The sequence below is a fragment of the Zootoca vivipara genome, chromosome 7 (assembly GCF_963506605.1).
Source record: "Zootoca vivipara chromosome 7, rZooViv1.1, whole genome shotgun sequence".
Classification (NCBI taxonomy): Eukaryota; Metazoa; Chordata; class Lepidosauria; order Squamata; family Lacertidae; genus Zootoca; species Zootoca vivipara.
The window spans coordinates 81,652,759-81,680,266 of NC_083282.1; the positions used below are offsets into that span (position 1 = coordinate 81,652,759).

The 27,508-nt window shown below is 42.0% G+C and overlaps 1 protein-coding gene across 2 annotated transcripts; it reads left to right on the forward strand.

Moving 5' to 3' along the window:
* Positions 1-775: 775 nt before the first annotated feature.
* CSTF1 (cleavage stimulation factor subunit 1) lies at positions 776-18,260 on the forward strand. 2 transcript variants are annotated; one of them, XR_009557958.1, is made up of 6 exons: positions 776-1,024; positions 1,493-1,688; positions 2,939-3,216; positions 4,318-4,515; positions 5,601-8,725; positions 17,571-17,698. XR_009557958.1 is itself a non-coding variant. In XM_035123664.2 (6 exons), exons 1-6 carry the CDS (start codon positions 848-850, stop codon positions 17,828-17,830), a joined length of 1,500 nt encoding a protein of 499 aa, XP_034979555.1. In that variant the 5' UTR covers positions 778-847; the 3' UTR covers positions 17,831-18,260. The 2 variants fall into 2 exon arrangements, 1 of the variants encoding a protein (XP_034979555.1); XM_035123664.2 differs by having other exon boundaries at positions 778-1,024; positions 5,601-5,991; positions 17,571-18,260.
* The last annotated feature ends 9,248 nt before the right edge of the window (positions 18,261-27,508 follow it).

Genomic DNA, 27,508 nt, shown 5'->3' on the forward strand with positions numbered 1-27,508 from the left:
CCATCTGATTCCTGCCCTTTAGAATGGTTGCACACCTCTAGATATGAAGAACTGGTCAGGGAAGAGTTTGGGACTTTTAAAGTCAATACTGTATACTATATATTATCCCATTTTTAGCCAGAAAAAAGAACCCAACAGGTCAAGTAATCAGGCCCATTCTCAATATTTTTGTTAAAACTTTTTGGAAATTCCTAAAGGCCTTATATTAGTAAGAAGTTGTGTACACACATTTTTAGGATATCGGTGCTTAAGGTTGCAATTCTGTACGTGCTTACCTAGGAGTAAGCCACATTGTGGGTGGGGCTTACATCTGAGTAAATGCACAGCAGTGTACTGGAAGTGACAACAGAATTATGAATCAGGCTTAGCAGAATTTACTGCCCCTAGAAGTAAATCCTACCGGTATCTACCGTATCACACTGCACATTTTTAAATACGTATAGTGATTATGGGCATAGCCAGGAATTTTGTTAGGGGGGCAGGCTTTTGTTAGGAGGGGCAGAACTTCAGGTTTGTATTGATGTTTATTGATGGGGGGCAGCTGCCTCCCTCTTGGCTACGCCCATGATACCTCGATTTTCAACTAAGTACTGTATCCTTTTTTGTGTGTGGCAAGGCTCCTGTGCCTCCACCGTTTTATAGTAGCCAAAAATTTAAGAATACTGTACTGTAAAACATTTGCCCCCAAGAGGGAGCTACAGCGATAGAGAAAACTTGGCATGCCAAATTCCTTCCCACTATCCATCTTCACGTCGTATTTCGAACAGACGTTGCTTTACTGGTGGCGCATGCGCACAAGTGACCCTTGCTTGCGCTCCTTTTCTCCTCCCAGCTGCGGCTTCAATCGATGTGCGGAGGTTCGATGCAGCAGCCTGTTCGACGTAGCGGCCCTCGGTCCAGGTTGCTGCCGGCCCCTCCGCAGGCTCCGCTCCCGCTGCCTTTGCCGCCGCAGTCGCCCGCCGACGTCGTCGGGCCCCCGGCAGCCATTTTGAGCGCAGATCGACCCAGGCCGAAAGACGGGCTGGTAAGAATCAAGTTCCGCTTTCCGGGCCCGGCGGTTTCGCCAGCTCTTCGCCTTGGCCGTTTCTTGCACGTGGAGAACCGCCAGAGTAGCTGCCGCTTTCCCTTTAATGGAAGAGCCGCCCAGCCCCACAAGCCTTTGTCACGATAGGCTCGGTGTTGTGGGAGGTGGGAAATAAGGATTTCGGCGCGGGCGGAAGAGCGGCCGGGGAAAAGGCTGCAGGAGGGATCTATCAAAACCCTCGTCAATTTCCAGGTGGCACGTGGGAGAAAAATTGTGGGAGCTATTAGGTTATATTACTTAATATATTTTTTCCTTGGTTGCTTTATTTATTTCTGCTGTGAAAGCAACCTTGGGCATTTTACTAAAAAAAAGAAAAAAGGAGGATACAAATGCTTTCAAAAAGAAAATTAAACACAAATGCCTTCTTCCTGTACATGCAAGTATTATTTTTTTCCTTCTTCGTTTCAGACTTCTGGAAGACAGCCCTTACTCACAATGTATAGACCAAAAGTAAGCCTGAAAGACAGGCAACAACTTTACAGACTCATTATTAGTCAGTTGCTTTATGATGGATATATCAACATTGCTAACGGTCTGATAAATGAGGTAAAACCACAGTCTGTATGTGCACCCTCTGAACAACTATTGCATCTTATTAAAGTGGGTAAGTTGTGATGTGAAACAAATTTAATATGCTGTGTTTAAAGCCAGGTATGCACTATTGCCGTGGTTCTGTTAAGACTGTTATTTTACATGGCATGTCAAAACATCAGTAATCAAAATAGTTCTTTCGTCTCTGGATATTTAAGCCATTAACATTATCTGCAGCCACTTAAGTCTTCTAAAATGATAGCAAATAGCACTGATAGTTGCCCCAGATCAGCCCTTTCTAGAGAAATGTATAAAATGAGTCATTGTATCCTGTGATCCTGCTTGGAATAGGATGTAAAGCAGCAAATACATGTACATGATGGCTCTGTTGCAGCTATTAGTGTATAAACTAGGTCAACTTCCCTATCTGTCCAGTGAATTTGCAACTATGCTACACCTTAGCTTCCCACCAATCTCCATTTTATGCTTTGGAGCAGGGGTCAGCAACCTTTTTCAGCTGTGGGCCAGTCCACCGTCCCTCAAACCATTTGGTGGGCCGGGCCGAACTATATTACCGGTATGAAAAATAATAATGAACGAATTCCTATGCCCCACAAATAACCCAGAGATGCATTTTAAATAAAAGCACACATTCTACTCATGTAAAAACACCAGGCAGGCCCCACAAAAAACCCAGAGATGCATTTTAAATAAAAGGACACATTCTGTTCATGTAAAAACACGCTGATTTCCTGGACTGTCCGTGGGCTGGATTGAGAAAGCGATTGGGCTGCATCTTGCCCATGGGCCTGAGGTTAACTATCCCTGCTTTGGAGCAAAGATCAGTTGCTGCTCACCTACTTATGTGGGTGCCAGGTACACTAGAGAGGCACAGTTGTGAACAATTGCATTTCACCTTGTGAGTTTTTTAGGAAGACTTTATTTTGCACAGGTAAGCACCTCATATAGAGTAAAAATGGTTGTTAACGGTATGAATTATTGTGACAGTTTACCTTCCACAAATTTTCTGATGTTATGCTTCCAGTTAAGTTATAAAAACCTTAAACAACACCCCAGTCCAAGAGTCCATTCAGCAGCCTCAGCTTTTGTAGCTGGGGTCAGTCAGGTCCCCACCCTTCTAGACCAGGTGGGGAAAGGCCTATAAGGCAGGGAACAGGTTTTCTAGGACTCACAGCTTAATAAGCATTCAAAAGATCAAAGGATTAGGTTTGAGAACTATTGTCATAACAGGTTTTTCCCTGTTTATAAAGTTGGGGCTTCTTACTTTTGGAAGATGAGCTTTTGTAATTTCTTTTCTTCCAGGAATGGAAAATGATGATAGTGCAGTTCAGTATGCAATTGGGCGCTCTGATACAGTAGCTCCTGGCACAGGGATTGACCTGGAATTTGATGCAGATGTGCAGACCATGTCCCCAGAAGCTTCTGAATATGAGACCTGTTATGTAACATCTCACAAAGGACCATGTCGTGTAGCTACATACAGCAGAGATGGACAGTTAATAGCTACAGGATCAGCTGATGCTTCAATCAAAATTCTTGATACAGAGAGAATGTTAGCAAAGAGTGCTATGCCAATTGAGGTAAATGCTCAAATAGTAATGAATCAATAAATGTTTGCATTTTCCTTTTGCAGCTTTAGGGTCCTCTGGGAATTATCTGCCAAAAGAAACTGGTCATGCTTCTATCTGTGAGGCTGTTTTCAGAGAGTAGCTTTGAATGACAGCATCTCATCACTCTGCCAGTTAAGCTGTGGGGTGCCAGTGCTATTTACTAGTCATATGAAGCTGTTGGGAGCAGTCTCAATTGGGAGAAGCCTAGACGCAGTTGTGGGCTGGGTGAGGATCAATAAACTGAGCCTCCTCTGATAATACAATAAGCCTGTGGGTGGATGGTTCCTGAGTCCAGGAACTGGGTTGCTTGAATTTGCTTTTAAGGCACAGGTATACAAATACTGGCATTAGATGCCTAGGTAGGCATAGAGAGCCTACATCCAACTTAAGTTGGTATGTCAACTGCACCCTTTCCTAGACAATGATAGCCTAGTCACCACGATCCACACATTGATAACCTCATAATTAGATTACTGTAATGTGGTTTATATGAGTCTGCCTTTGGGCTTTGTTCAGAAGCTTCAGCTAGTGCAGAATGCAGCAGCTAGGGTTCTGAGCAGAGTACCTAGCTTTGCATGTATTATACCTGTGTTTAAAGAACTGCATCAGAAGAAAAGGAGGCCTTTTTTATTATTTCCCCCCCTCTCCCTACAGCCACCCACATCTTCTCTCTCTCTCACACACACACACACAGAGAGAGAGAGAGAGACACTCACATTCTGTCAAATTTTGTGGGTTACAGGAAGCTGCGGGGGAAAGGAAATTGGTGACTGAATTCAGTGCTAGCATAGCCATGGACTTGCAAAGTTTGGACCAGTCCTGATCTCTCAGAGTTCCTTTTTTCATTTGTAAGATGGGCTGTTAATGACCCACTAAAGAGAGTTATTTGGACATATACGAGAGATTGTTTCATGCTTTAAACATCCTGCATAAACAGTTGTGGGAAGATGCAGGTCCACTGTGTCCACTATGAAGGGAGCACCATCAGATATGCAATAGACAGCATTTGTGTCTTGGTGCCTGCAGTGAAAATTCTATGCTTACTGTGCTGTGTTTAAATGTATTTTTCAGGTCATGATGAATGAAACAGCTCAGCAGAACATGGAGAACCACCCTGTTATTAGAACTCTGTATGATCACGTGGATGAGGTGACATGTTTAGCTTTCCATCCAACAGAACAAATCCTTGCCTCTGGTTCAAGGGATTACACACTTAAATTGTTTGACTACTCAAAACCATCTGCCAAAAGAGCCTTCAAATATATCCAGGTTAGACACTTAAATCAAAACTTTATAAGGAATAACAAAAATAACCAGAAAAGCATGACTTTGGAAGCCTTGTTGATGCTATTAAATGGTGTGTACAAGTGGGATTAAGACCATCCTGGTGTCCAGTTTCTAACTTAGTCATAAGAGTACAAAACATACTTTGGACATTGCCATTCAAACGCCTCCTAACTTTAATTGAGGGGCCAAACTAGCTATGAAATGGTTTTCATTCTTTCTTCCCCTGGCTTTTTAAAAAATAAAAAGCAGTATCAGCTGCTGCAGTTGAGTGGAAGAACAAAGAAGTAGAAGACAGGGCTGCTTAATTTCCCCCCCCTTTCAACTGACATTTTATATGGGAATAATGTGCGTGATTTTAAATGAGTGCCTGGGAAGGATTTGTATTCTGAAAGGTAGGATGTAAATAATTGTAGCAAATAAATAAAATTACCACCAACACCCAAAGTTGTGTTTTTTTGCTGGGGAAATCCCCCTATATTTCCCCCCTTAGGAAGGGCAATCAATACTGTATAGCTAGAAAATTCCCAGGGGAAGGTTTAAGTGGCTCCTCTGTCCACATACTGACAATCTCTCAAGAAGAAATTAACATGGAACACCATGATCATCATCCAATCTGCTAGAGAAGGGGGGTGGAATGCATGGGGTAGATTACAATAGATCTGAAGTAGTTTGTGACTTCTTTAAGCATAACTACCAGTAAATATTTCTCTTCCCTAACAGTAGCTTAGTTTTACCAGTTGTTTCAGAGCATAAATCCAGCTTGCAGGAAAATGAGAGTGGTCTCTGGGGATCTACAAAGTAGGTGATACTGATCTTGAAAAGGTGTGACTTGGAGGCAACTTCCTTCAGAACCTTTTTTCTGACAAATAATAATCTCACCTCTTTTATGAGGTCCTGCTTTCCCACACTTTGCTTAGAAAAATCTGTTCTGCTGTGTCCTATCTGGCTTCTTTAAATAGCAATGTTGTATGTTTTATACAGTAGCTGACACAAGCTTGGTGTTTAGGTGGATCAGTGTACTGGGAAGATGCCTTTTAATGTTAACTTCCTATTTTTCAACTAAACAGGAAGCAGAAATGCTGCGTTCTATCTCTTTCCATCCTTCTGGAGACTTCATTCTTGTCGGTACCCAGCATCCTACCCTGCGACTGTATGATGTCAATACTTTCCAGTGCTTTGTATCTTGCAATCCTCAAGATCAGCACACTGATGCCATATGCTCAGTTAATTACAATCCAAGTGCTAACATGTATGTAACGGGCAGCAAAGACGGTTGCATCAAATTGTGGGATGGCGTTTCAAATCGTTGTATCACTACTTTTGAAAAAGCGCACGATGGGGCTGAAGTCTGTTCTGCCATTTTCTCCAAGAATTCAAAGTATATTCTGTCTAGTGGAAAAGACTCTGTAGCTAAACTGTGGGAGATCTCTACAGGGAGAACACTAGTAAAATATACAGGTGAGTAGATGTTGACCAATATAATAGATATGTATATATTTCTCTCCCATCCTCCATTACATCTAGTTAAATGTAATGGCCTTCCTGGATGTATCGTGAGGAAAAATGTAAATTGAAAGTTCTGTACAAAGTATGCAATAGTGGCATATAAATCCAGACGTTTTCCCTTGAAATTTTTAACAAATAGTTCATTATTGGTCATAAGGAAATAACCTCATGATCAGTGACCTAGGAGAAAATCAGGTAAACTCTGCAGTCATGTCCAAAATCATACGTGTGTTTGCACAACTCTTACTTAAAATCACTTGGGTGTATTTAAGAGAAATCCTTGGGGTTCACACAATGATTCGTTTCCTACTAATACTTCTTAATATACGAATGATGTTGCTTCTTTTTTTTATCTTGCTGAGCTGGAAACAAACTACATCAACATGTAAGATTGCAATTTTCTTCTCAATGCTTTCTCTAATACTTCCAGTGTGTGAGATGCTACGGAAATTGTATGAATTAACTTCTCTGGAATAAGTCCTTTTCTGTAGAGGCATATTTTGTAATACAAATTTTCAAGTTTCTAACATGCTAAACCAGCAGGGTGCAGTCAAGTCTTGGCATACCTCCGCTGTCAGAGACACTCTGCCTTTGAATGTCAATTGCTGGAAGCAAGTGAGGAGAGAGCTGTTGCACTAGGGTCTTGCTTGCAGGCTTCCCATGGGCATCTGGTTGGCCACAGTGAGAACAGAATACTGTGCTAGATGGCCTGATCTAGCAGGGCTCTTTCTCCAGTTTTAAATAATGTATTGTTCTTCCTTTACAAAGAAACAAGGGCACTGGGGGGGGGGCATAGTATGCATCCTCTGCTGTAGTTGGAAAGCAGTACATTAGCTTGATTTAATGTTTGTGGTTGGTTATTTTCTCACTAGATGAACTCTACCAATCCAACTAGTGCACTACTGGGTTTCTTTCTGAGAGAAGATTTTCTGTTGCTCTTGTATGCTGTGAGCAACAGCTGTTTTGGTTCATGTGAATGGCACATGTTTTAATAATGCTTTCAGTCATTTTATGTTATTAGTGTCTTTGAGATTTTTGGAATACAGTGGTACCTCTACTTACGAATGGAGCTCCGTCCGCCATCTTGGATGCGGTTTAGATAGGATTTTTTCTACTTATGAATTTTTAGATAGGGTTGCTTCTACTTACGAATTTTTTCTCCCAATGCATTCCTATGGGATTTGACTTACAATTTTTTTCGACTTACTAATGTGCGTTCGGAACGCATTAAATTCATAAGTAGAGGTACCACTGTAAATATTTTTTCTACATAGGCATCATTTATTAGAATCTAATGCATGGGTCTTTAAATATATCTCTATATATCAAAACATCAGGCTTTGCAATAACTTTCGCCATGTTTAACATTTCTATCCCTATTAGGAGCATTAGTGTCAGTAAGTTTTAAGGCTCTTGAGAATACTTGTCTCAAAATTGTTGTACCAGCTAATGAACATATATAGTTCGTATAGATACTGAGAACTAAAGGCTTGCTACATTACACTGGAGTAAGAGTTTGGCATTTAAGACAAGGGTACTAACCTGTTAAACCACAGAGCCTAGGGCTTGTCGGTCAGAAGGTCGGCAGTTCAAATCCCCGTGACGGGGTGAGCTCCCGTTGTTCGGCCCCTGCTCCTGCCAACCTAGCAGTTCGAAAGCACAAAGTGCAAGTAGATAAATAGGTACCGCTCCGGCGGGAAGGTAAACGGCGTTTCCGTGCGTTGCTCTGAGATGGGTATTTTGAAACGGCAAGTCATCTCTGATATGACATCTCTGACATTGCAAATTATGATCTGTTCCTGGGATCCTCATGTTTCCATAAACAAAGTTAAAACATCTGTGACAGTAAAATTGGAGTATCCTTTTCCTATAGAACTATCTAATATATGGCTTCCATTAACTTCCATCCACCAAAATTGTAGAGACAGATTTACCATTAAATATTTGTAGTCATGTCAAAGAGAGCGCTCAACCTAAACCCCAAGAAAGGTGGGGGGGGGGAGATCTACTCATTTCATTTGAAAACTTTTCCCTCATCCCTAAAAGACAAGATGAATAATCTTTCAGATATAACTTTTTTCATTCCCAACTGGGAATAAATTTATTTTATATCATAAATAATGTATTTTAGGTTTGAACAGATTCCCTTTCTGCCAACGTGGAAATAAAGGTGGATAGCTGAGATTTAGAAGACAGGAAATGTGGTACAGGTGTGATCTGCAATACAATATTTTAGCATTGGACTGGGTGTTTTTGAGGAGGAAGTCCCTGCCTAGGATTTAAGGTTTTTGTACTTCTGCAAACTTTGAGGTTTTCTGAGCCTGCTGATAATCTGTGTGTGTATGTGGTGCCATTTTGGCTACATAAATACCATCACTTGGAGAATTGAGATCTCTTTAAATATATGTGATAATAGATCACAAACAAGTCCTTGCCCTCTTGGATGTAAAGTTTCTTTAGTGGCACTTTTCAAGACAGAGACAGCTGTTTGGATTAAAGATACTTCAGTGTCTGCTAAGATCCCAGCAAACCTTTTGTAATATCCTGATACCAGTCTTGCTACTCGTAAGTTGACTAATGGTCTCTCTTACTTTCTTTACTCTAACTAGTTGGTTCAACCTATTCTTTTCCTCATCTGAAATTTTAGGAATCTGGACGTTAGAAAGAAAGAGCTCTTTTTCTTTGGGTGAGTCAGACCTGTGTAACTATGAATAGTATTTAACCAGTTCTGCCATACTTAGATTAATTTCCATTTCTACCCTGCCCCAGTACAGCAAAATAAATTTGAAACTAAAAATAATATAAAAGCTCATGCTTAACCCTAGCAATGAGAGCTCATCTAAACAAATTTACTGTGAAATATTTGACTCTTTCAGGCATTCATTAAGGGCAGTCCCACATAGAGCGCATCACAGTAGTCTAGCCTCAAGGTTATGAATACATGACAGTTGCTAGGTCTTGATCTGATAAAAACCTTAAAACTAAACCTACCTTTCCCAGTTTTCAGGTAAAAATCTACAGGCTCACAAGGCCAGCCTCAAAATACTTGATATCCAGGTATGCCTGGAGCTGTAGAGCAAATACTCTCTGTAACCTTTCCAAAATGAAAGGTTAGAAGTGTATCAAAGCTATGTCCAAGGTACTCCCGCCCACCTTTTAAATAGGAACAAAACAATGGCAGACACTGCCCTATCTAAATGGGGGGGAGTACTGCCCAGCAAGGAAACCCAGCTTCTCCCAGTTTTGTTGGACAAGTCATAAGGCCCTTACATCCCTGAAGACTCTTATGTTTGTGTATTAGATACTCAGTCTTCAAAACAGACAGTAGATGTATATTTCTCGAAGTAGAGGCAGCCCATGTTCACTCATCACCAGAAATAGCTTTGGATGATATTCTGTAGGTATTATGGCAAATGGGGAGGAATTACTTGCCACAGGCTTTAGCAGATCTTCTTAACCAAGATCTGCCAGCTTTGTTGCAAGTAAAATACCATCTAACACTCTTAATCATCTTGCACTTCACTTCATCTCTTTTGAGCCCTATGTAAAGTTGTGACTTGTGCCAATGAAGTAGTGAAGATGACCCTTGGAAGCAACTGTTTTAGAGGTTGACATCCACCTCCTGTTCCATTAGTTAGCAAGGTCATTAACAGAGCAGAGGATTCTGGGAATCCAGTCAACTCTGAAACTGCAGAGCCAGGCCAGACTGGCTCATTGCTCCATTAGCAATTTTGCTTAGAGTTGTCTTGAGAAACACACCCTTTCTAACTAATTTTCACATTATGGTCTTTAGAAATGAATATTCAAAACCACAATTTTCTGCTGATGCCAGCCTTCAAATTCCTGTCTAGCTTGGATTGTTGCTGTGGAAGTAGTGCTTCTCTTAACCTCTAGGATGCTTCCACACTAGGCCTTGAGTGTGAAATTTACATGCTTCATTTACTTTCCTATAGTGGGCATTCACTCAGTCATCCAAACCAGTATTTTCCCTGCGGTTTTTGCATCTTTTCTCAGACCAGAAGAGCAGCACAATCTCTGGACAGAGGTTTCCTTTCATGCCATTATTCCATCTTTTTATGTAAAAGCTAGGGATTTATGTGGGCTGTGACTTACTGGGAAAGCAAACCGATTGCAATTCAGCACACATCGGCTTTAATGATGGGTATCAATTTATGATCTCATTTGTTTTTCTTGGGGGGGGGGTGGCAATTTTATCTTGTTTATTAGTACAAAACTACTTTCCAGCCACCATATTTCTTTTAAATTAAAAAAGCTTAACACCTTAATAGTAAGGTTTTTTTTTAAAAAAAGAGTTTTTAAAAAAAACAACAACAATGAATGGACAAGTAATAAGGGGTGAGTGCTGTGCCACCATAGGTATGTCATGTCCACTTGTGTTGGCAGAACATAGCAAGATGTACATGTAGAGAAAGTGCAATACTTCTGATAGTGTGGAAGTCTGTCACAATTCCATTTGCCGTTTCAGCAGTATAGCAAGTGATTGGGTAGTGCTGTTTATAAACACTAGAAAATGCAACATGTTTGTATTCACTTGAAAATCTGTTTTTCTTACATAATGTTAAACTTTGAACAACAAAATATTATTGAAATGCCTGAATGCTTAATTTAAAATGGGAGTGTGGAACCTCAGACCTGGGGGCTGAATGTTGTCCTCCTGGCCGCTCTAGGGAACTCTTCTTAGGCCATAACCTTCAACTGCACCCCTCTTTGCTTTTGTCTGACTGGAATACTACTAATACTACTAATAATAATAAATAATAATTTATTATTTATACCCCGCTCATCTGGCTGAGTCTCCCCAGCCTCTCTGGGCGGCTCCCAATTGAATATTAAAACAATACAGCATTAAATATTAAAAGCTTCCCTAAACAGGGCTGCCTTCAGGTGTCTTTTAAAATTAGGATAGCTGCTTATTTCCTTGACATCTGATGGAAGGGCATTCCACAGGGCAGGTGCTGCTACCGAGAAGGCCCTCTGTCTGGTTCCCTGTAACTTCACTTCTCGCAATGAGGGAACCTCCAGAATGAGTCTTTGAATGAGTCTTTGAGCTGTGATATTGCATCTTGATGGTCTGGATAGAGAGGGATGTGGATGTGTGTAGAAGCCTCTGACTTCTGTGTGTTTGGGATGTAGTTTACTATACAAAGATAAGTGTCACATCCTTCAGCCTGCCCACTTTTGCCTCTGGTTCCATTTACCACTAACTTGTGGCTCCCAGCATTTTGCCCTCAAGGGAATGCCGTCCTTGAGCTAATCTAATAACCTACCAGTAATCTAAATAAATGGTACTCGGTTGGCTAGACTTGGGTTCAAATTGCCACTCAGCAATGAAGATTTCTGGGAGAATTGCTTTCTTAGTCTAACCATCTTTGAAACGTAAAGAAAAAAGTGGAATATTCGTTAGATGGGATCCAGAGGGTAGTAGCCAACTAACTTGAACTCAGAGCACACCCAGTGAAATCAATGGACTTGAGTAACTGATGTCTGAATAATTTCAATGTGTCTATATCAAGTCATGTTCAAAGGTAGACCCATTGAAATTGGTGAACATCAGGTTGTTGTTGTTGTTGTTGTTGTTTAGTTGTGTCTGACTCCTCGTGACCCTATGGACCATAGCATCAGGTAATCATGTCTATTGATTTCATTGAATCTGCCCTGAGGGTGACTTGATTGGATCCAACCAAAATGTGGTACATTTACCTAGAGCAGGGATTACCAAACTGTGGTACCTTTTTTCCTGCCCAATTTTGATGGTGACCATTGAAAAGTGCAATCATCATAGGAAGCATAAGACACTCAATTATCATCTACATCAGGAGTGGCCAACTCTCAAGAGACTGCAATCTACTTATAGAATTAAAAACTGGCAGTGATCTACCTCCGTTTTGGGGGGGTTCAGCTCAAAGTTGTTAAACTTTTTTAGGGAGAAGAAAAGTTGGGGGGGGAGTTCCGTTTTTTGGGGGGGTTAAAGGCAAGGGACAAAGGTCACTCAAAAAGATTGCTGTGGATCAAAACAGAAGCACAGAGAAAGCTCCGTCTTCCCTTCCAGAGATCATACAACAATGGAGGGCGGGGCGAGGGGGCGGGACAGGAGTCAGTTTTAGCAACGCTAAGGAAAGGGAGCCAGAGATCGACCGCGATCTACCAAAACCTCACGGGGATCTACAAGTAGATTGCGATTGACTTGTTGGACATCCCGGCTCTACATTAATGCAATTCTCTTAGATGGAAAAGCCTTTGTAAAAACAAAATCTTTTTATTGTAATTAAACTTCTCTTGTGCTTTGAGCATTCAAGCACCATATTTTCTTTTGCTAACAGAATCTTTTGGAGCATTTAACTAGCTAAGTGATCAATCTTTTCTTTGGGCATTTTTTCTGTTCCCTGCTGAAATCTCCTCCTCCTAACATTTACTCTTACAAGCCTGCTCCTTGGTCTCTTCACTGTGGTTGGGCTGCTATGAAATGTTACTTGGCACATTTTGGTCAGATATACAATCTTTCCAGTATTGAGTTCAGGGGAATCTAGGCCTGTCAATTTGTAGGAAAAGATGGCTTATGCAGTGCTGATTGGCTAAGAACTTGTGACTTCGCAAATCCACCTCTTCTCTCAAGAGCAGTTTTTCAACTTTGGGAGGGGGGGTAGGGTTTGATAAGATGCCAAAGTAACTTATGTATGTATAAACCTTCAAGCAGTGTTTTCAATAGTTAAAAAAGACAAATTTATCCGGAAGTGCAGGATGAGGACCAAAAGTGAAGCTTAATTAGCAATCAGCTTGAAAGCAAAGTATATTTTGTTTGTAGTGGAAAGATGGGGGCGGGAGGAGCTGGACTCAGCCTGCACCCCCAAAAGTAAAATAAATATTTTTTTAGATGTGTCTGTATATGCCATTAGTGTTGGTTTTAGCTTTCTCCCCAAGTGTGTAACAATTCTCTCTCTAGCTTCCTTTTAATTTTTCAGTTTCACATTGAATTTTGAGAATTGCTTGTGTAATCTTGTTCTCAAACCTTGCCCTACATTCTATAGCTGAGATTTGACTAACAAATTTCTTTACTTTGGCCATTTTTTATTTTGGGGGTTTTTTTAGATGGGGAGACTAGTATACTTCTATTATTATTTTTTAAGAAAGTTATATATAATGTGTCATTGTACTAACAGAGAAATTTTACTAGAAAAGGGGAAGGAGAAATCTGTACCATACTTGCTTGTGTAATCTTGTTCTCAAACCTTGCCCTACATTCTATAGCTGAGATTTGACTAACAAATTTCTTTACTTTGGCCATTTTTTATTTTGGGGTTTTTTTTTAGATGGGGAGACTAGTATACTTCTATTATTATTTTTTAAGAAAGTTATATATAATGTGTCATTGTACTAACAGAGAAATTTTACTAGAAAAGGGGAAGGAGAAATCTGTACCATACTTAATGCAATTTCCAAGCTGTGACTGCTTGCAGTGGGAGGAAATTGTGACTGTTCTTGATTCCCTTCCATTGCCTCCAATGGGAGGAAATTATGCCAGGTCTCAGGCTGGTGTAGTTTCTGGCTCTTTTTGGAGATATTTTGGGGGAATGAAGGAGCCTTAGGATCCTGTGTGCCCTCAACTGCCCCAGCATGCTCCCAGTCAGCCAGTGGAGCAGCCATGATGTTTGGAAACTCCAGCTCTGTCCCAAGATTACCTCTAGCCACATGGCGAGAGAGGTCAGCAATATCTTATGGCCCCCAAAATGGTATTACAGGGGCCATAGAAATACACCATGAAAGTATTGTTTTAACTATTCAAATGTTTATTTAATCTAACCAGTAATTTAGCCCTAATTTCTCCTCATATCCATTCAGTGATCATAGTGATGTCAATGCTGTAGCTGCTGTTCTAGTCTAAACTTCTCAGATTTATTGGGTTTGGTTGTGGATAAATCATTACCTAGTAACAACACAGATCACATGCTTACACAGGGGTGAAAAACCATTAAGATGTGCCTATCAGATACTGATGCATCCTTTGGTTTTTAGAATTCTTTCTAGGAGGATTTATTGGTGGTCATCTATAGCTGCAGTTAATTACCTTATTGCAGGGGTCCCCAGACTACGGCCCAGGGGCCGGATACGGCCCAAAGGCCTCATTTATCCGGCCCCGCTGCCAGCTCTTACCGGCGCAGCGCGGCTGCCCACTTCCGAGTTGAGGAAGGACCAGAAATAGCTTGTGTGCATGTGCAAGCGTCATTTCCGGCGCACTTTCAGGTTGGAGGAGGCCCGTGCGCATGCGCACAAGCTATTTCCGGTGCTCCTGTGACCTGGAAGTGTGCCAGAAATAGCGTGTGCGCATGCATATGGGTGCACACTCCCCTGCCCTCCGCACGATCGGCGCTTTGGGCACTGGCCCGAAGCGCGGTAAGTTTGGGGACCCCTGCCTTATTGCCTTCTGGAATGACAGGTTGACCTATTGACCTCTCTGGTATAAGGCACTGATAAGCACAGCTGGCAAAGGATGTGCAGCCATAATCAGAGTGAAGTTTTATGCAGTAATGTTGCCAAAGAATACCGTACTTTCCTCTGCTATTGCTGTATTGCAACTTCTCATAGAGCTGTTCAAGTTGGTGTGAGAGGTCCTGACATGGATTATCCCGCCCAGAGAAGGAAACATGTACAGACTGCTGTGGCATGCTAAATATAAAATTGAACCTGTAATGGTGCCACAGAGCAGAAGCTCAACTGGAATCATCATTGGCAACCTTTAGCCGCAAATGCTTGGATTACTTTTGGCCAATTTATTCCTCTTCCATGATATTCTGTGAACTTCATATAATCTAAGCCCTTGCTCAGCATACTTGCTGAAAACCGCATGGAAAAGGCTGGTGTGAAGCTTCTGTTAAAGGTGGATGAGCTGGGTCAGTTTTTATTTTTAAAAATGTTATTTTTAAAGCTCATTGCAGTTGAGGAAAATTACTTCTTTCAATGAGATGAACATAGGTTCTCTTTAAAAATCTTTCTTGATGTGCCAATCCTGACAGGAACTGGTTATTCCTACATTTTTGCCTTTAAACTGGGAAGGTGATTGAATTGACAATTGCACCATACTGTCTGCTTTCTGGGATGAATAAGAAACAGTTTTCTTAAACTCTGTTCTGTCTGGCTTTCAGCATGGGCTCAGGACAAAGACTCCCATAATATCCCTAGTAGCCAGTCATTTTATTAACATGGCCAAGGGAAGTAACACTAGAGTTGTTCCTATTAGTTGTCCCATTTACCTTTGAGATTTTAGATGCCTGTAATAAAATCTTGTTCCCTTTGGGGCTTTGTAAATGTAGTGGTCCGGCCTGGTTCGATTTGTTTGTGGATGTAAATTTTGAGATTGTAGATAGGCAAGTTTGTAATAACACTGTAGAAGCTGGCTTGTAGAGTGCCACCATTCCATTCTATCTCTGCAATTGCTTAATACTGTACTTGTAAGAGGCTGTTGGGACTCATCACCCTAGGAAGATAGCTCCTATAGGAAAAAGAAAACTGTGATCCTGACCCTCTTCACCTTGTGGAATATCATCGGGATAAAATAAGTCTAATGTGTAAGCCCTACACAAATCGGAGTGGAGTCTAAGATGGTTGGGTGGCGCCTTGTATGCCTCCCGGCAACTCCTACAGCCAAGCTGGTGCCAAATGTATTGCTCTGTTTACCTTTGGACCATCAGCAAGGCCAAGAGAGAGGTCTTGTCATCTGGCCAGCTCAAAATCTCCATACACACTGCCCAGGCCTTTGCTCCAGGGAGGTCACTTCAGTGCTGCTAACACAGTGGTTTGACTTTACCCCCGGATGTGCACTCCATTGTCTTCCAAGACAGACAAACGCCAACAAAAGAGGCCATTAACAAGATCATACATAACTCTTGGAATGAGGTGTGATCAGGATGGTGGTACCCTTCTATTTTTTCTTACTCATTTGATTGAGTGGCCTCACTAATGGTCATTGTGCGTTTGGTTAATTGGAAGAGAACACATAGTCTGAAAACTGAATCCAAACAAGCTTGAGGGGTAGTGGCTAATATTCCCTGAGTTTTTGGGAAAGAGGGAAGTGTCTATTGATGGATGTGATCTATCCCTCTTTAATAATCAATGGAAAGTCTGAGAAGAGTTATACATAAAGCAAATGAATCTAGTGGCATAAGCTTTTGTAGGCAAAATAATAACAAGAATATGCCATATTGATTTGTTAGTCTTTAATATGCCACAAGACTTCACTTCTGCTGCAACAGATTAACTCCGTAACCCTTCTGGAAAGAGATAATCAGGTATCAGTTGAGACCCAGAGAGTATGCTGCCACTTGGCATCATCTGCTCTGTCAACTGTTTCCTTAGCAACCATCAATCTTTTTTCTTCAGCCTCCATGTTTGATTACTGCAATGCGCTCTACATGGGTAGTTCTTTTAAGAGCATTCAGAAGCTTCAGTTGTGCAAAATGTTGCAAACTGTTTTCTGTTACAAATAGAATAGGGGAAACATGGGCACTAATCAACTGTGCTGCCTTGTAGCTTCCAGCTACAATTCAAAGTTTTGAACTCCTAAATGGCCTAATCCTTTTAGGTGTATCCCCCTACTTTTGAGTCAGCCCTGATTATCCTACTCCCATTAATTGGGAATAGAGCACTTTTCTATGTAGAACTAGAGCTGTGGAAGACTCAAAAGATGTGTCACTTTGTGCAGGCTTTTCTAAAGGCAAGCAAGGATATTTATTTTATGAAGCATCTCGCTGAATTTACTAATAAATATTCTGTTGATTCTTAGAGGAATATTTGATTATTTTATTGTCTTTTTTCTGATATTTGCTGATGTTCATTTCACCCATTACCAGTCAAATACACATTACACACAGGCCCTGCTATCCGAACACAATGCATTCTCAGGAAATCATTTTGTTAGGCAAGCGTTTGAATAGAAAGTCAACACTTTCCATTGATTTCCTATGGGAAAGTTTCTAATGCATGCCCAATCAAGGAATTTGACCTCAAAATTATGAAAAAAACAGGAAAACCTTCTGAAACCTTGCAAAAGGCAAACAAGGAAGGATAAAATGCTGCATTATTTGTCTGATATGGCCTCCTTTCGCCTCTCCCTTCCATGGTTTCTAGCGAAATGGCTGCCACAGATCAGCAAAACACAAAAGAGTAAGGCTTGTTTAAGGCTGCTATATGTTTACAGTATTACACACACATCTGAATCTGTGGTGTACATAGGGAGGTTTGGATACTAGTTTCTCGTGTTTGAGTACCATATTTTTCCATGTATAAGACTAGGTTTTTTCCCCTTAAAATTAATGTCAAAAATTAGGGGGCGTCTTATACGTGGGGCCATCTCCCTCCATTTTCTTAAATCTGAGTCCCCCAAAATATGGGGTGTCTTATAGACGGAAAAAATACAGTAAGTGAATTTTGGTATGATGAGCATTTGGATAGCAGGACCTGCATGTACTTTCCTTTATTATGTATTTTGATACTGAATATTTATGTTGCAATACCTGCAGGAGCTGGTTTGAGTGGACGCCAAGTTCATAGAACACAGGCTGTCTTCAACCACACAGAAGACTATGTGCTGCTTCCTGATGAAAGGACCATTAGCCTCTGCTGCTGGGATTCACGAACAGCTGAACGAAGGAATCTTCTTTCCTTGGGGCATAACAGTATAGTTCGTTGCATTGTCCACTCTCCTACCAACCCTGGCTTCATGACTTGCAGTGATGACTATAGAGCTCGATTTTGGTACCGAAGGTCAACCACGGACTGAAGCTGCAACTGCAAAAAAGTTGTCTGAATTTTATTCCTTTTTTTTAAAAAAAAAATTGCTTTTACCATTTCTGAATTTAAGTATTTGGACTGATTTCTCTGCACTAGAAATAACATCAATCCCTACTGAATGGACAGTTTTTTTTAAGTTGGGTCCATAGTTGAAAACAGCCAAGACAGCTGAAAATATTTTTCCTCACCTAATTGTACAAGTTTTGCAGGACAGGTTGCCCATATTCAGTAGCAAAACTTGGCCTCCTGTTTTTTAAACCCCTTAACTCTCTTTGCTCTATTTCATTTGATGCACATGTATTGCATTGCTGCTTGTTGTATGTGCTTTTTTCCAGTTCTCTGATGGTCTTTTTTCTTATTTGTAGATGATGTAGATACTTAAAAGTTCTCTTATTAAACTCATTCTGAGAAAGGTGTATCTAATTTTTCTCATAATTGGCTTTTACCCTACTTTTGAAGCCACCTAGTTTGGTGAAAATCACTGAATCTTGTAATGAATTCTGTGTTTTAACTATACTGTGAAAACAAGTATTTAATTTTGTTGTCCTCAATCTCTCACCATTAAGCTTAATTAGATAGCCTTAGCTTCAAATAAGAGGGAGAAAACCTCTATATTAACTTTGTCCACACCATGCATAATTTGAACAAACCTCTACTATGTGGTGTCCCGCCTTTACCACTTTTCTAACTGAAAAGCTTCATACTAACATTTCCTCATATATATGATGCTCCAGCTCCTTGAAAGGGTCATTTCTGAGGTGTGACACCCAGAACTAGACAAAGTCTTCCAAGTGTGACCGCACCATAGAGTAGTATAAAGCCACAATGTCCTGGGAGCTATTAGAATTATAATCCCTCTTTCGGTCACCTCTATGATGAGTTCTTCTAAAGCATAGACTCTTGTGGTACCTAGAAATCACTGGAACATTCATTTAGCCAATATGTTTAAAGGTACATTAAAACTTTCACACAGTGCATTGTCAGAATATGAAATTCGTGTGTACAGGAAGCAGTGGTGGACACCAACTAGGATGGCTTTAAAAGAGGATTAGACAAACTCATGGAGGTAAAGGCTATCAGTGGCAATGATGGCTGTGCTTTGCCTCCATGGTTTTGGGCGCAATATTCATTTGAATACCAGTTGTGGAAGACTGCAGGAGGGGGAAGTGTAGCATCTGGTTGGCCACTGTGAGAAAAGGATGCTGGGTTACCTCAGGCCCAGCAGGTTCTTATGGTGTTCTTGGATACAGATACCTTTGTTAGGTAAAGTTTTGTAGTGTCATAGTCCAGTTTTTGTTGGGTCTCTAAAGCAGTGTTTCCCAACCTTGTGCCTCCAGATGTTTTCGGACTACAATTCCCATCATTCCTGACCACTGGTCTTGCTAGCTAGGGATGATGGGAGTTGTAGTCCCAAAACATCTGGAGGCACAAGGTTGGGAAACACTGCTCTAAAGGACATATCAAACAGTCTGGGAGTGGCCCCTAAGAAGTCTCTGATGATAATATTTTCCCAATTACTAGTTCCTTTGTTATGACCATCTCTTCTCCCTACACACGTGTAAAGTTGAGAGCTAATTTCCATGTGAAAGCTTTATGAGAATAGCATGGGAGATGAGATGTTACTTATTTGTTATTAACGCCTATCAGAGATTGGCCAGAGACATTCCTGCTTAACCACAGATTGAATTAAATACAATTTTTTTGTAATACATGTCTAAGGAACACATGATAAGTGACAGTCATTGGTTCATTTTCATAATGCTGTGTGTTTAAATAGACAGTGAAGTACTGCATATGCTGCTCTAGCGCTCAGCTTCTTAGCCTTCTCAAATTTTGCTTTTTAGGCTCTTTTGGCTGACTACTTTAAAGCACCAAAATAGTCTTACTCCCAAGAAGAAGTGAAACCTTTGCATAAACAATACAAAAAACTAAAACCCATGTTGCATTTTACACATCTCATTTAGCTTGTGCTCTGGTTTAGATGTCTTCCTTGATAGTTCTCAATTTCAAAGCAGTGTTGGATCCCAATTTTTAGATTACTAAGGTTCATTTTTCTCTAGAAAAATGTCAGCCAGCATGTCCAGTTTAAAAGGAGAGCAGTATTTTCATTAAGTGACTGATTATACACCTAGCAATGTATAAAAGGATTTTTATTGTAATATTGTTTTCATCTGGAGATTTATTTTAGATAACTTTTAGTTGCATTGCCTTGACTTGGCAAAATCAACCTCAAGACTTTTTAGGGTTGCTGTTCATTTTAGCTTTCTCCAAATAACGAGTCACCTTTGTAGGCCACTGACATTGGGTTCAAAATTCTCACTTGGATTTTCTTTGTTGCAATTGCAAATAATGCAACTTAATAGGATATATACTCGTGTTCCTCAGACAGCAGACAGATCACTATGTCCTGAATTGTCCACCCACTACATTGCGACACAAAATAAGATACTGTACAGTAATACCTCGGGTTACGAACGCGATCCGTTCCAGATCGCAGTTCGTAACCCGAAAAGTTCGTAAGCCGAACGCGACCCGAAGCGCCATTTTGCGCATGCGCAGACCGCGCATGCTGCTTCTGCGCACGCGCGCGGGGCGAAAACACTTCCGGGTTTGCGGAGTTCGTAACCCGAACTGTTCGCAAACCGAGGTGTTCGTAACCCGAGGTACGACTAATTTCTTTCTAGGATAGGCATACAAAGGGAAACACAATAAATAATGAACTAAGTCTCCTATATACAGCGGTTTCCTCAGATACACAATGGTTTTCTTACTGGCATATGATTGTGCCTGCCATTCAAATAAGCAGATGGCATCCGTTGAAATCTTAATTATGTTAAAGGCTTTTTGCGAGTGTCGGAAGGACCCGATGTATTGAGAAGCTTGGAGAAACTGGCATAGCCTACAGTACACAATAGATGGTGGTAAGAAAGTGAGTGAAGAGAAAAGGAGTATACAGGGGTCTGAAATGGTTGCTAAATACTTGGTATTTTATGCAGAAAGGAGGCTGCCCCAGGTGACAGCTCCCAGTGTGATCCTTGCTGTATCTCCTGCATATAAATTAGAAAAGTCAGCAGCTGGTCCCTCTTTCTCTCCTCCCGCTTGCTCTCCTATCAGCCTGGTTTAACCAGATGTGCCCAGTAGCAAGGCAAGGATGAGTCATGGGGAGAAGAAAATCCAAGAATGAGATTAAGGGGGAGTGGAAGCTTTAAAATAAAACCCACCCGTTCAAGACAAAACACCTTGGCTTCCTTATGCTGTCATTCCCTTTATTTCCAACATAGAGCCAGTGTGGTGGTGTGATTAGGGTTTGGACTAGGCCATGGGAGACTGGGGTTCAAATCCCACTCAGCCATGAAGCTCACTGGGTGACCTTGGGCCACTCGCTGCCTCTCAGCTTAACCTACCCCCCACAGGCTTGTGCAAATTAAATGAGGCAAGAGCCATGTATGCTGCCTTGAGCTTGGAGAAGAAAGTGGAATATAAAAGGAATAGGATAAAAATAATAAAAACATTCAGACATGAGTGGTGTTTCGCATGTAAGTCAAATGATACCATCCATGCACTAGTGGGAGGTGCCAGCAGGCATGGATTCTCTGCTTTGTGCCTGGAGCAGGTAAGGAGAGGTACCAACTGCCGCCATAAGGACACTGTTTTGTACTGGAAGAAGCAAAGATCACCAGTGTCAAAGCAATGATTCTTCAACATCAACTTCGTTGCCTGACTATTGTCTTCCAAAGCAACTACCGTACTCTATTCCGAACTTTAAAATAGTAAGCGTAATGCTGGTGGTCAACAAAAGAGGTTCAAAGACACACTCAGGGCAAATCTTTAAAAATGTAGTATAAACACCAACAATTGGGAAACACTGGCCTGTAAGCGCTCCAATTGGAGAACAGCCTCTACCAAATGCGTCGTGGACTTTGAAGATGTTCAAACTCAGGATGAAAGGGAGTAGCGAGCTAAGAGGAAGGCACACTTGGCAAAACCTATGTCCCCACTGGGATGTGTGAATCCAGAATTGACCTCCACAGTCATGGACTCACTGTTAAAACCGTGTTTATGGAAGACAATCTTACTCGGCTACTAGTGATCGCCAAAGAAGAAGAGAAGACTGTTTTGTGAAACCTGCTTAACGTGCAAAGTATTTGGCCGTGATATGGAGAAGGTGTTCAGAGCAGGGCCCAAGAACAGCAAGTCCACTTGGCAGGAGCTGGAAGTTGGAAGGCAGAGATGGAAGTGAGCAGTTGATTCTCCATGGGGAGGAAAATCTGCCAACACCTGAGACCAGTCTCAGTCTACTAGCCTACAAAGAAGTGTGAAGGACCATGATGTGGGTGTATGAAACAAGGCCTCAAGTGCACTGATATGTGCAAACACCCCAACTGTGGTAAACCAAGACTTCACTTCAGAGGATGGTGAACATCTATTTGAGGATGATCATTATGATGACTCATTTGAAAACAAAGAAGCTAGACCATATATGTCCAAGGTAAACGAAACATTTTATTTGACCTGTGAAATAGTGACGTTTCTTGCGAAGTTGCTTAGTTGACAGTGACTTACGCAAGCAGAAAGCAGTGGGCCACTCAACTCAGATGACATGTCATGGGTGGGCGGGGGGGCGTATTCCTCTGGTGGTGTCATTTGAGGTGACCCAATGTTTATTTTGGACTGACTGAGGTCATTGCTCATTAAAGTACTTGGTGGAAAAAACAATACTTTTTGTTCCAGAGAATCTTGAAGGTGAGAGCTTTCCAGTGGTGGAGAATATATGATATGGGATATTATAAGTCATATTTTATTGTGCAGGGTAAAATAAACTAGGGTATTCCCACAGCTCTTTGTCAAAAAAGGAACTAGGACCAGGAAACCAATAAAGTAAAATAAATCCCACATAAGACAGTGAGAATTCCAAGGTCACCACTTGTTTTCCAACTGCTGAGGTATAGATCCTGCAACAACAAAAAAAACATTCACACTTGGTACCAGTTTACTATTTTGGGTGCTGTGGCTTATGCACTAAGAGAGTCTCTACCTTTGAAGAAATCTTGAATGGGATTCAGACCTTGAAACATCAGCCTATTGGAGGTGAATTGGCCAGAAGGGGAGGGGATTTTATTGCGCATGTGGGAATTGGCTGGCTGCCCTTCTTGATTGATTACCCATTCTTTGTCTCGTCTACAGATATGAATGAGGTTGCTTTGCAGTAGTCTGAGGCCTGCTGCGAGAAAAGAATAATTGGGTACTGTCCTTTGCACTCATACATCAGAGTGAGACCCAGGGAATTTAATGGGAATTACTTGTGAGTAATTGAATTGGGTTGTTACCACTTAAATAGGGCTTTTTGGTACAGTATTCACAATCCTTATAAAAGGTTATTTCAGTAATTTTTATAACCCATAAATAAAGGAGCTAGGTCATTGAGGTGCTTCTGCTACCCTTGTTACTGACTTTCAGGGAAATTTTTAAGCACCCCTGTTCATTCCTGCATTTGATATGTGGTAACTAAAATCATCAACCGAGAGTATGTGATTGGCCACCCACACCATGGGCAAATAGCTGAAGCACCAAACATGAGTCTCCTAGCACCACCTTCTGAAACCATTCTTCCAGGAAGGACTGGAACCACCACAAAACAGTGCCACTCAGTCCCATCCCAGCTATGAGAACCAGAAGTATACTATGGCTGACGGTATTAAAAGCTGGTAAGAGGACCAACATGGCAACACTCCCCCCATCTTGCTCCCAGCATAAACTACCTACTAAGGGGACCAAAGCTGTCTCAGTCATATAAGTGGGCCTGAAACCAAGTTGAAATGCAGAGCTGGCCCAGGACCTTTTGCTGCTTGAGGTGAAACAGAAAACGACACTGCCCACTGAAGCTACCTTTCCCACAGCCCATCAAAGCTGCCACACTGAAGGCACCACCACCTGCAGCAGGCAGAGAAGGAGGCGGGTGACAAGCCAAGGGTATGGTGAGTGGCATGGACCTATATCTGCCACCTCTCCCAACTGTTCCCCAATCTGCTGTCTGATGTGACTGCCTCACCGTGCCTCATGGGTGGGCTGGCCCTGATGGAATGGCTCTAGATGAACCACACAGAAAGACCTAGAGTGGAGATGCTGTCACATGCTCAAGCATTTTGGCCAAGAATGGAATATTGGAGGTTCCCTAGAAATTGCCCGAGACAGTTGGATTCAGAGAGGTCTTAACAAGTCCTCATTTGGGCCCAGTGGAATAGCTCCTCTCTGTTGTGGAGAGACATTGATCCCTCTCGTTACCCGCTAACTGATCCTTGCTCTATTGGAACTCTCTGGGACTTCCCTTGGAGCAGACAAACTCGTAATTTTGTTGGTAGCATTTTTCTCCTGCCCATCCCCTTAACCTCCATCAAGAGACTCAAGTCTAGATTGCAACTGTGCTGTATATAAATTGTTTGGGGTGGAATCAGTATGTCCCCCAGCTCCTGGTGGCATTTCCAGCGTCGTCCATCAAGAAAAATGCTCTTTTAAAAGATGTGACTGTTGTGTTGTCCCATTCTGGAAGTCAAGCACCTGATGTGCCAAGTTTTTTAAAAGACGCCTGTAGCTAACAAGTCAGGCTGTTCCTCCTATCATCTGTCTAAAATAGGAACGACAGGAAGATGAAGCAAAGCGAAAATATTGTGTCTTTTTCCTGTGTGTGGGTTATTTGCAGAAAGGCTGTCATGAGAACTTACTTCACTTTAAAACTTGAATCCCTTCTCTTATGCTTTGTGCTGATTGTCTGTGGCCTTAGAAATTCCCTTTTTCCAGGAACATTTGTTCGTTTTCCCCCACCAGTGCCTGCTGAAGAATAATATTTTGGTTCCTTTTTCTTGAAATATATATTTTGTGACATACACAGAAGTTTGCAAAATGAAAGCATTGATGGCTGATGATGATATAGGAAGGGGCAACAGTTATTGGTAACAACTATGGATAGAAATATTGGACGTGGCAGATTTGCAGAGGTAGGTCAACAGAGAATTTAAGATGGAATTTAAGAGAGTAAAAGGTCAAGCCTATTGATAACTACTCAAAAGTAAGTTCACTTACAGAGGTCACTGCAACTTACTCCCACGTAAGTGTGAGGTTGAAATCCAATGGGCACTTTCCTGGGAATAAACTACATTGGACTCAGTGGAACTTTTGAGTAAGCATGTATAAAATTACTTTGTATCCTTCCAATAACCACACATATGAGAGTGGCTTACCTCTGAGTAGACATATATAGGATTGCACTTTGGTAGAATGTGATGAGGAAATCTAAATTATTATTTTATTGCTAATAGGTTCTGAAACTAACTGGGCAGAAATGAACACAACTGCATTTGTCCTTGTAACGCTGGCCTAAGAAAATCTGTGGAGGAAATTCTCTTTGCAGTGGTTGCAGTTTGGAGTGCTCATGGTCACAGTTCCAGCCGGCGAACTATGCTCTCTTCTAACATGGGTTTTCCGTAGCGCAGGGGTACCTCTCAAGAATCGTCAGTCTTCTGTGGCCGCTGAGTCCCCACTGGATTGTTTCAGGGAATTTCCCTCTTTGATGGTTCTGTCCCCCCCCCCCCAAAAAAGATTTTGCATACTTCTTTTAAACCTGGAGGTTCGTTCCCCTTAAAGGCAGTCCCATATTGGCCCTGTAAATCGAATGTTTGCTAGTGTGCACACATTTTATTCTCAGAAATATTGTTTCTGTGAAAAGAGGAAGGTCTAATCAAAAGACGAAGGAAAAGGGTGATGATGAGTAAAAGGAACGGGGGGAGAGATCATTGCACAGAACCGGTGCATGTTAAAAAGTGATTAAGCAGCAGATTCTAGCCAAGGAGACCAGATGGTCAATTTGAATAGCCGGGCCCCAGTGAAAGTATTTCATTTTCGTGGGGCTAATGTGCTTTGTTCTTTCCGAGTCTCCTTCTCTGTGTGTGCCTCTAAAGCGATGTCATTACGAAGCCTTTGTTTTTGTAGTTTGAAGAGGGTTCACTGAGGCAGGACAGTTTCGGTGGAGTGAGCACGGATAATTCAAAGCCGCCACCATAGCCCCAAACCGAACCTTGAAACATCTGCTGGGTTCTTGCAAGCCTGCTGGAAAAAACATCCTCTAAATCTGCCCTGCTCAGATTTTATTTGATTTTTTGCATTATAGTCAGTGATGTGCTGTTTCTGAAGTGTTGGAGATCTAAGAACAAGAACACACTCTGTTTGGGCTTTTATTTCACTCTCTTCCTTTAGCCCCTTGACACTAGAGGCACCAAAATCCTCAGGGGTGGCGGAGATGGGATGTCCTCATTTGCATGGAGATAACTACAAGCCAATTGCTGGGCTGGAAGGGAATTTGCTGCGCGATTAGCTCCTCGCCTTTCATCCCCGAGGGCTGCTCGCTTCACTCGAAAGCTGCTTCCCCATGCAAGGAGGCTGCACAAAAGGTCTGCAACGAAACATTGCCGTGCTGCAGACCAGCTTGATTGTTTGCCCCTTTTTCACCAAAAGAGAGAGAGAGAGAGAGAGAGAGAGAGAGAGAGAGAGAGAGAGAGAGAGAGAGAGAGAGAGAGAGAGAGAGAGAGAGAGAGAGAGAGAGAGAGAGAGAGAGAGAGAGAGAGAGAGAGAGAGAGAGAGAGAGAGAGTCTATCTGGAGGGTGCGATTTGGATGATGGTCAAATAGAGGCTCCCAGCTGAAAACAGCAAAATGAAATTCAACGTGAGTATAGCGGACGTTTCCTTGAGCTCTCTTCTGTTTTCATGGGGAAGGGGCATTGTTGTTTCTAAGCGGCATTTATCTGAAGATGTGGCTTATTTTTAAAATGAAATGATTTTATATGGTGTATCTACACTTTTGGGGCATCTCCTCTGTAGATGCTGTCATTGTTTTTCATGTCATTGGTGAATGCCGATACTGTACTTTAAAATCATGCATCTCTGCCCTTACCCTACGATTCAGTCCACAAACGAACATGCCTACTCAGGAGATGTAAGTTCCACAGAGCTCAGTGGGGCTTCATCTCTAGTAAGAGTTCTTAGGAATTGCAGCTTTGATTTCTGAAAAGAGGAGAAGCTGATATATGCAAGAGGTTTGTGTGTGATTGTTTTAGGGAGACAACTGCTCTTTGAATGCCATTGCCCTCTTGTAGAAATGATACGCTGTACTGATTGTGGATGTTCAGTTTCTCCATTTTACTTTGACAATCTTTTAGATGAGTTGAAATGTATTTCTGAACATCTGTGGCAATCAGAAATGCCTAACCCACCCACCCTTTATTTTGAGAAAGACTACTTGTAACTGCAAGGGAGGAATATAGGAAACTGCCTTGTACAGCATCATCAGACACCTAGGTAGTATAGTGGTGAGCATCACCAGACCACTGGTCCACCTAGCTCAGCACTGTCTCCTCTGCTCCTCTGACTCATAGCAGCAGCGCCGTCTTAAGCGCTCCCGGTGCCGTGGTGTGCCGGATCCCTCCGGCGCCCTCCCACCCCGTTTCCCAGCGCGGTGGGCGGGTGGGCGCCGCGCGCAGCGCGGGTGCAATAGGCACTGCTGCGCGGCAGGCGGGCGGGCAGGCGCAGCTGCGCGGCGGACTGGTCGGCCAGCAGGTGGGCGCAGCTCGTGGCGCCCTCCTGGCGGGCCGGCGCCATGGTGCCCTGCGCCACCCAGCCT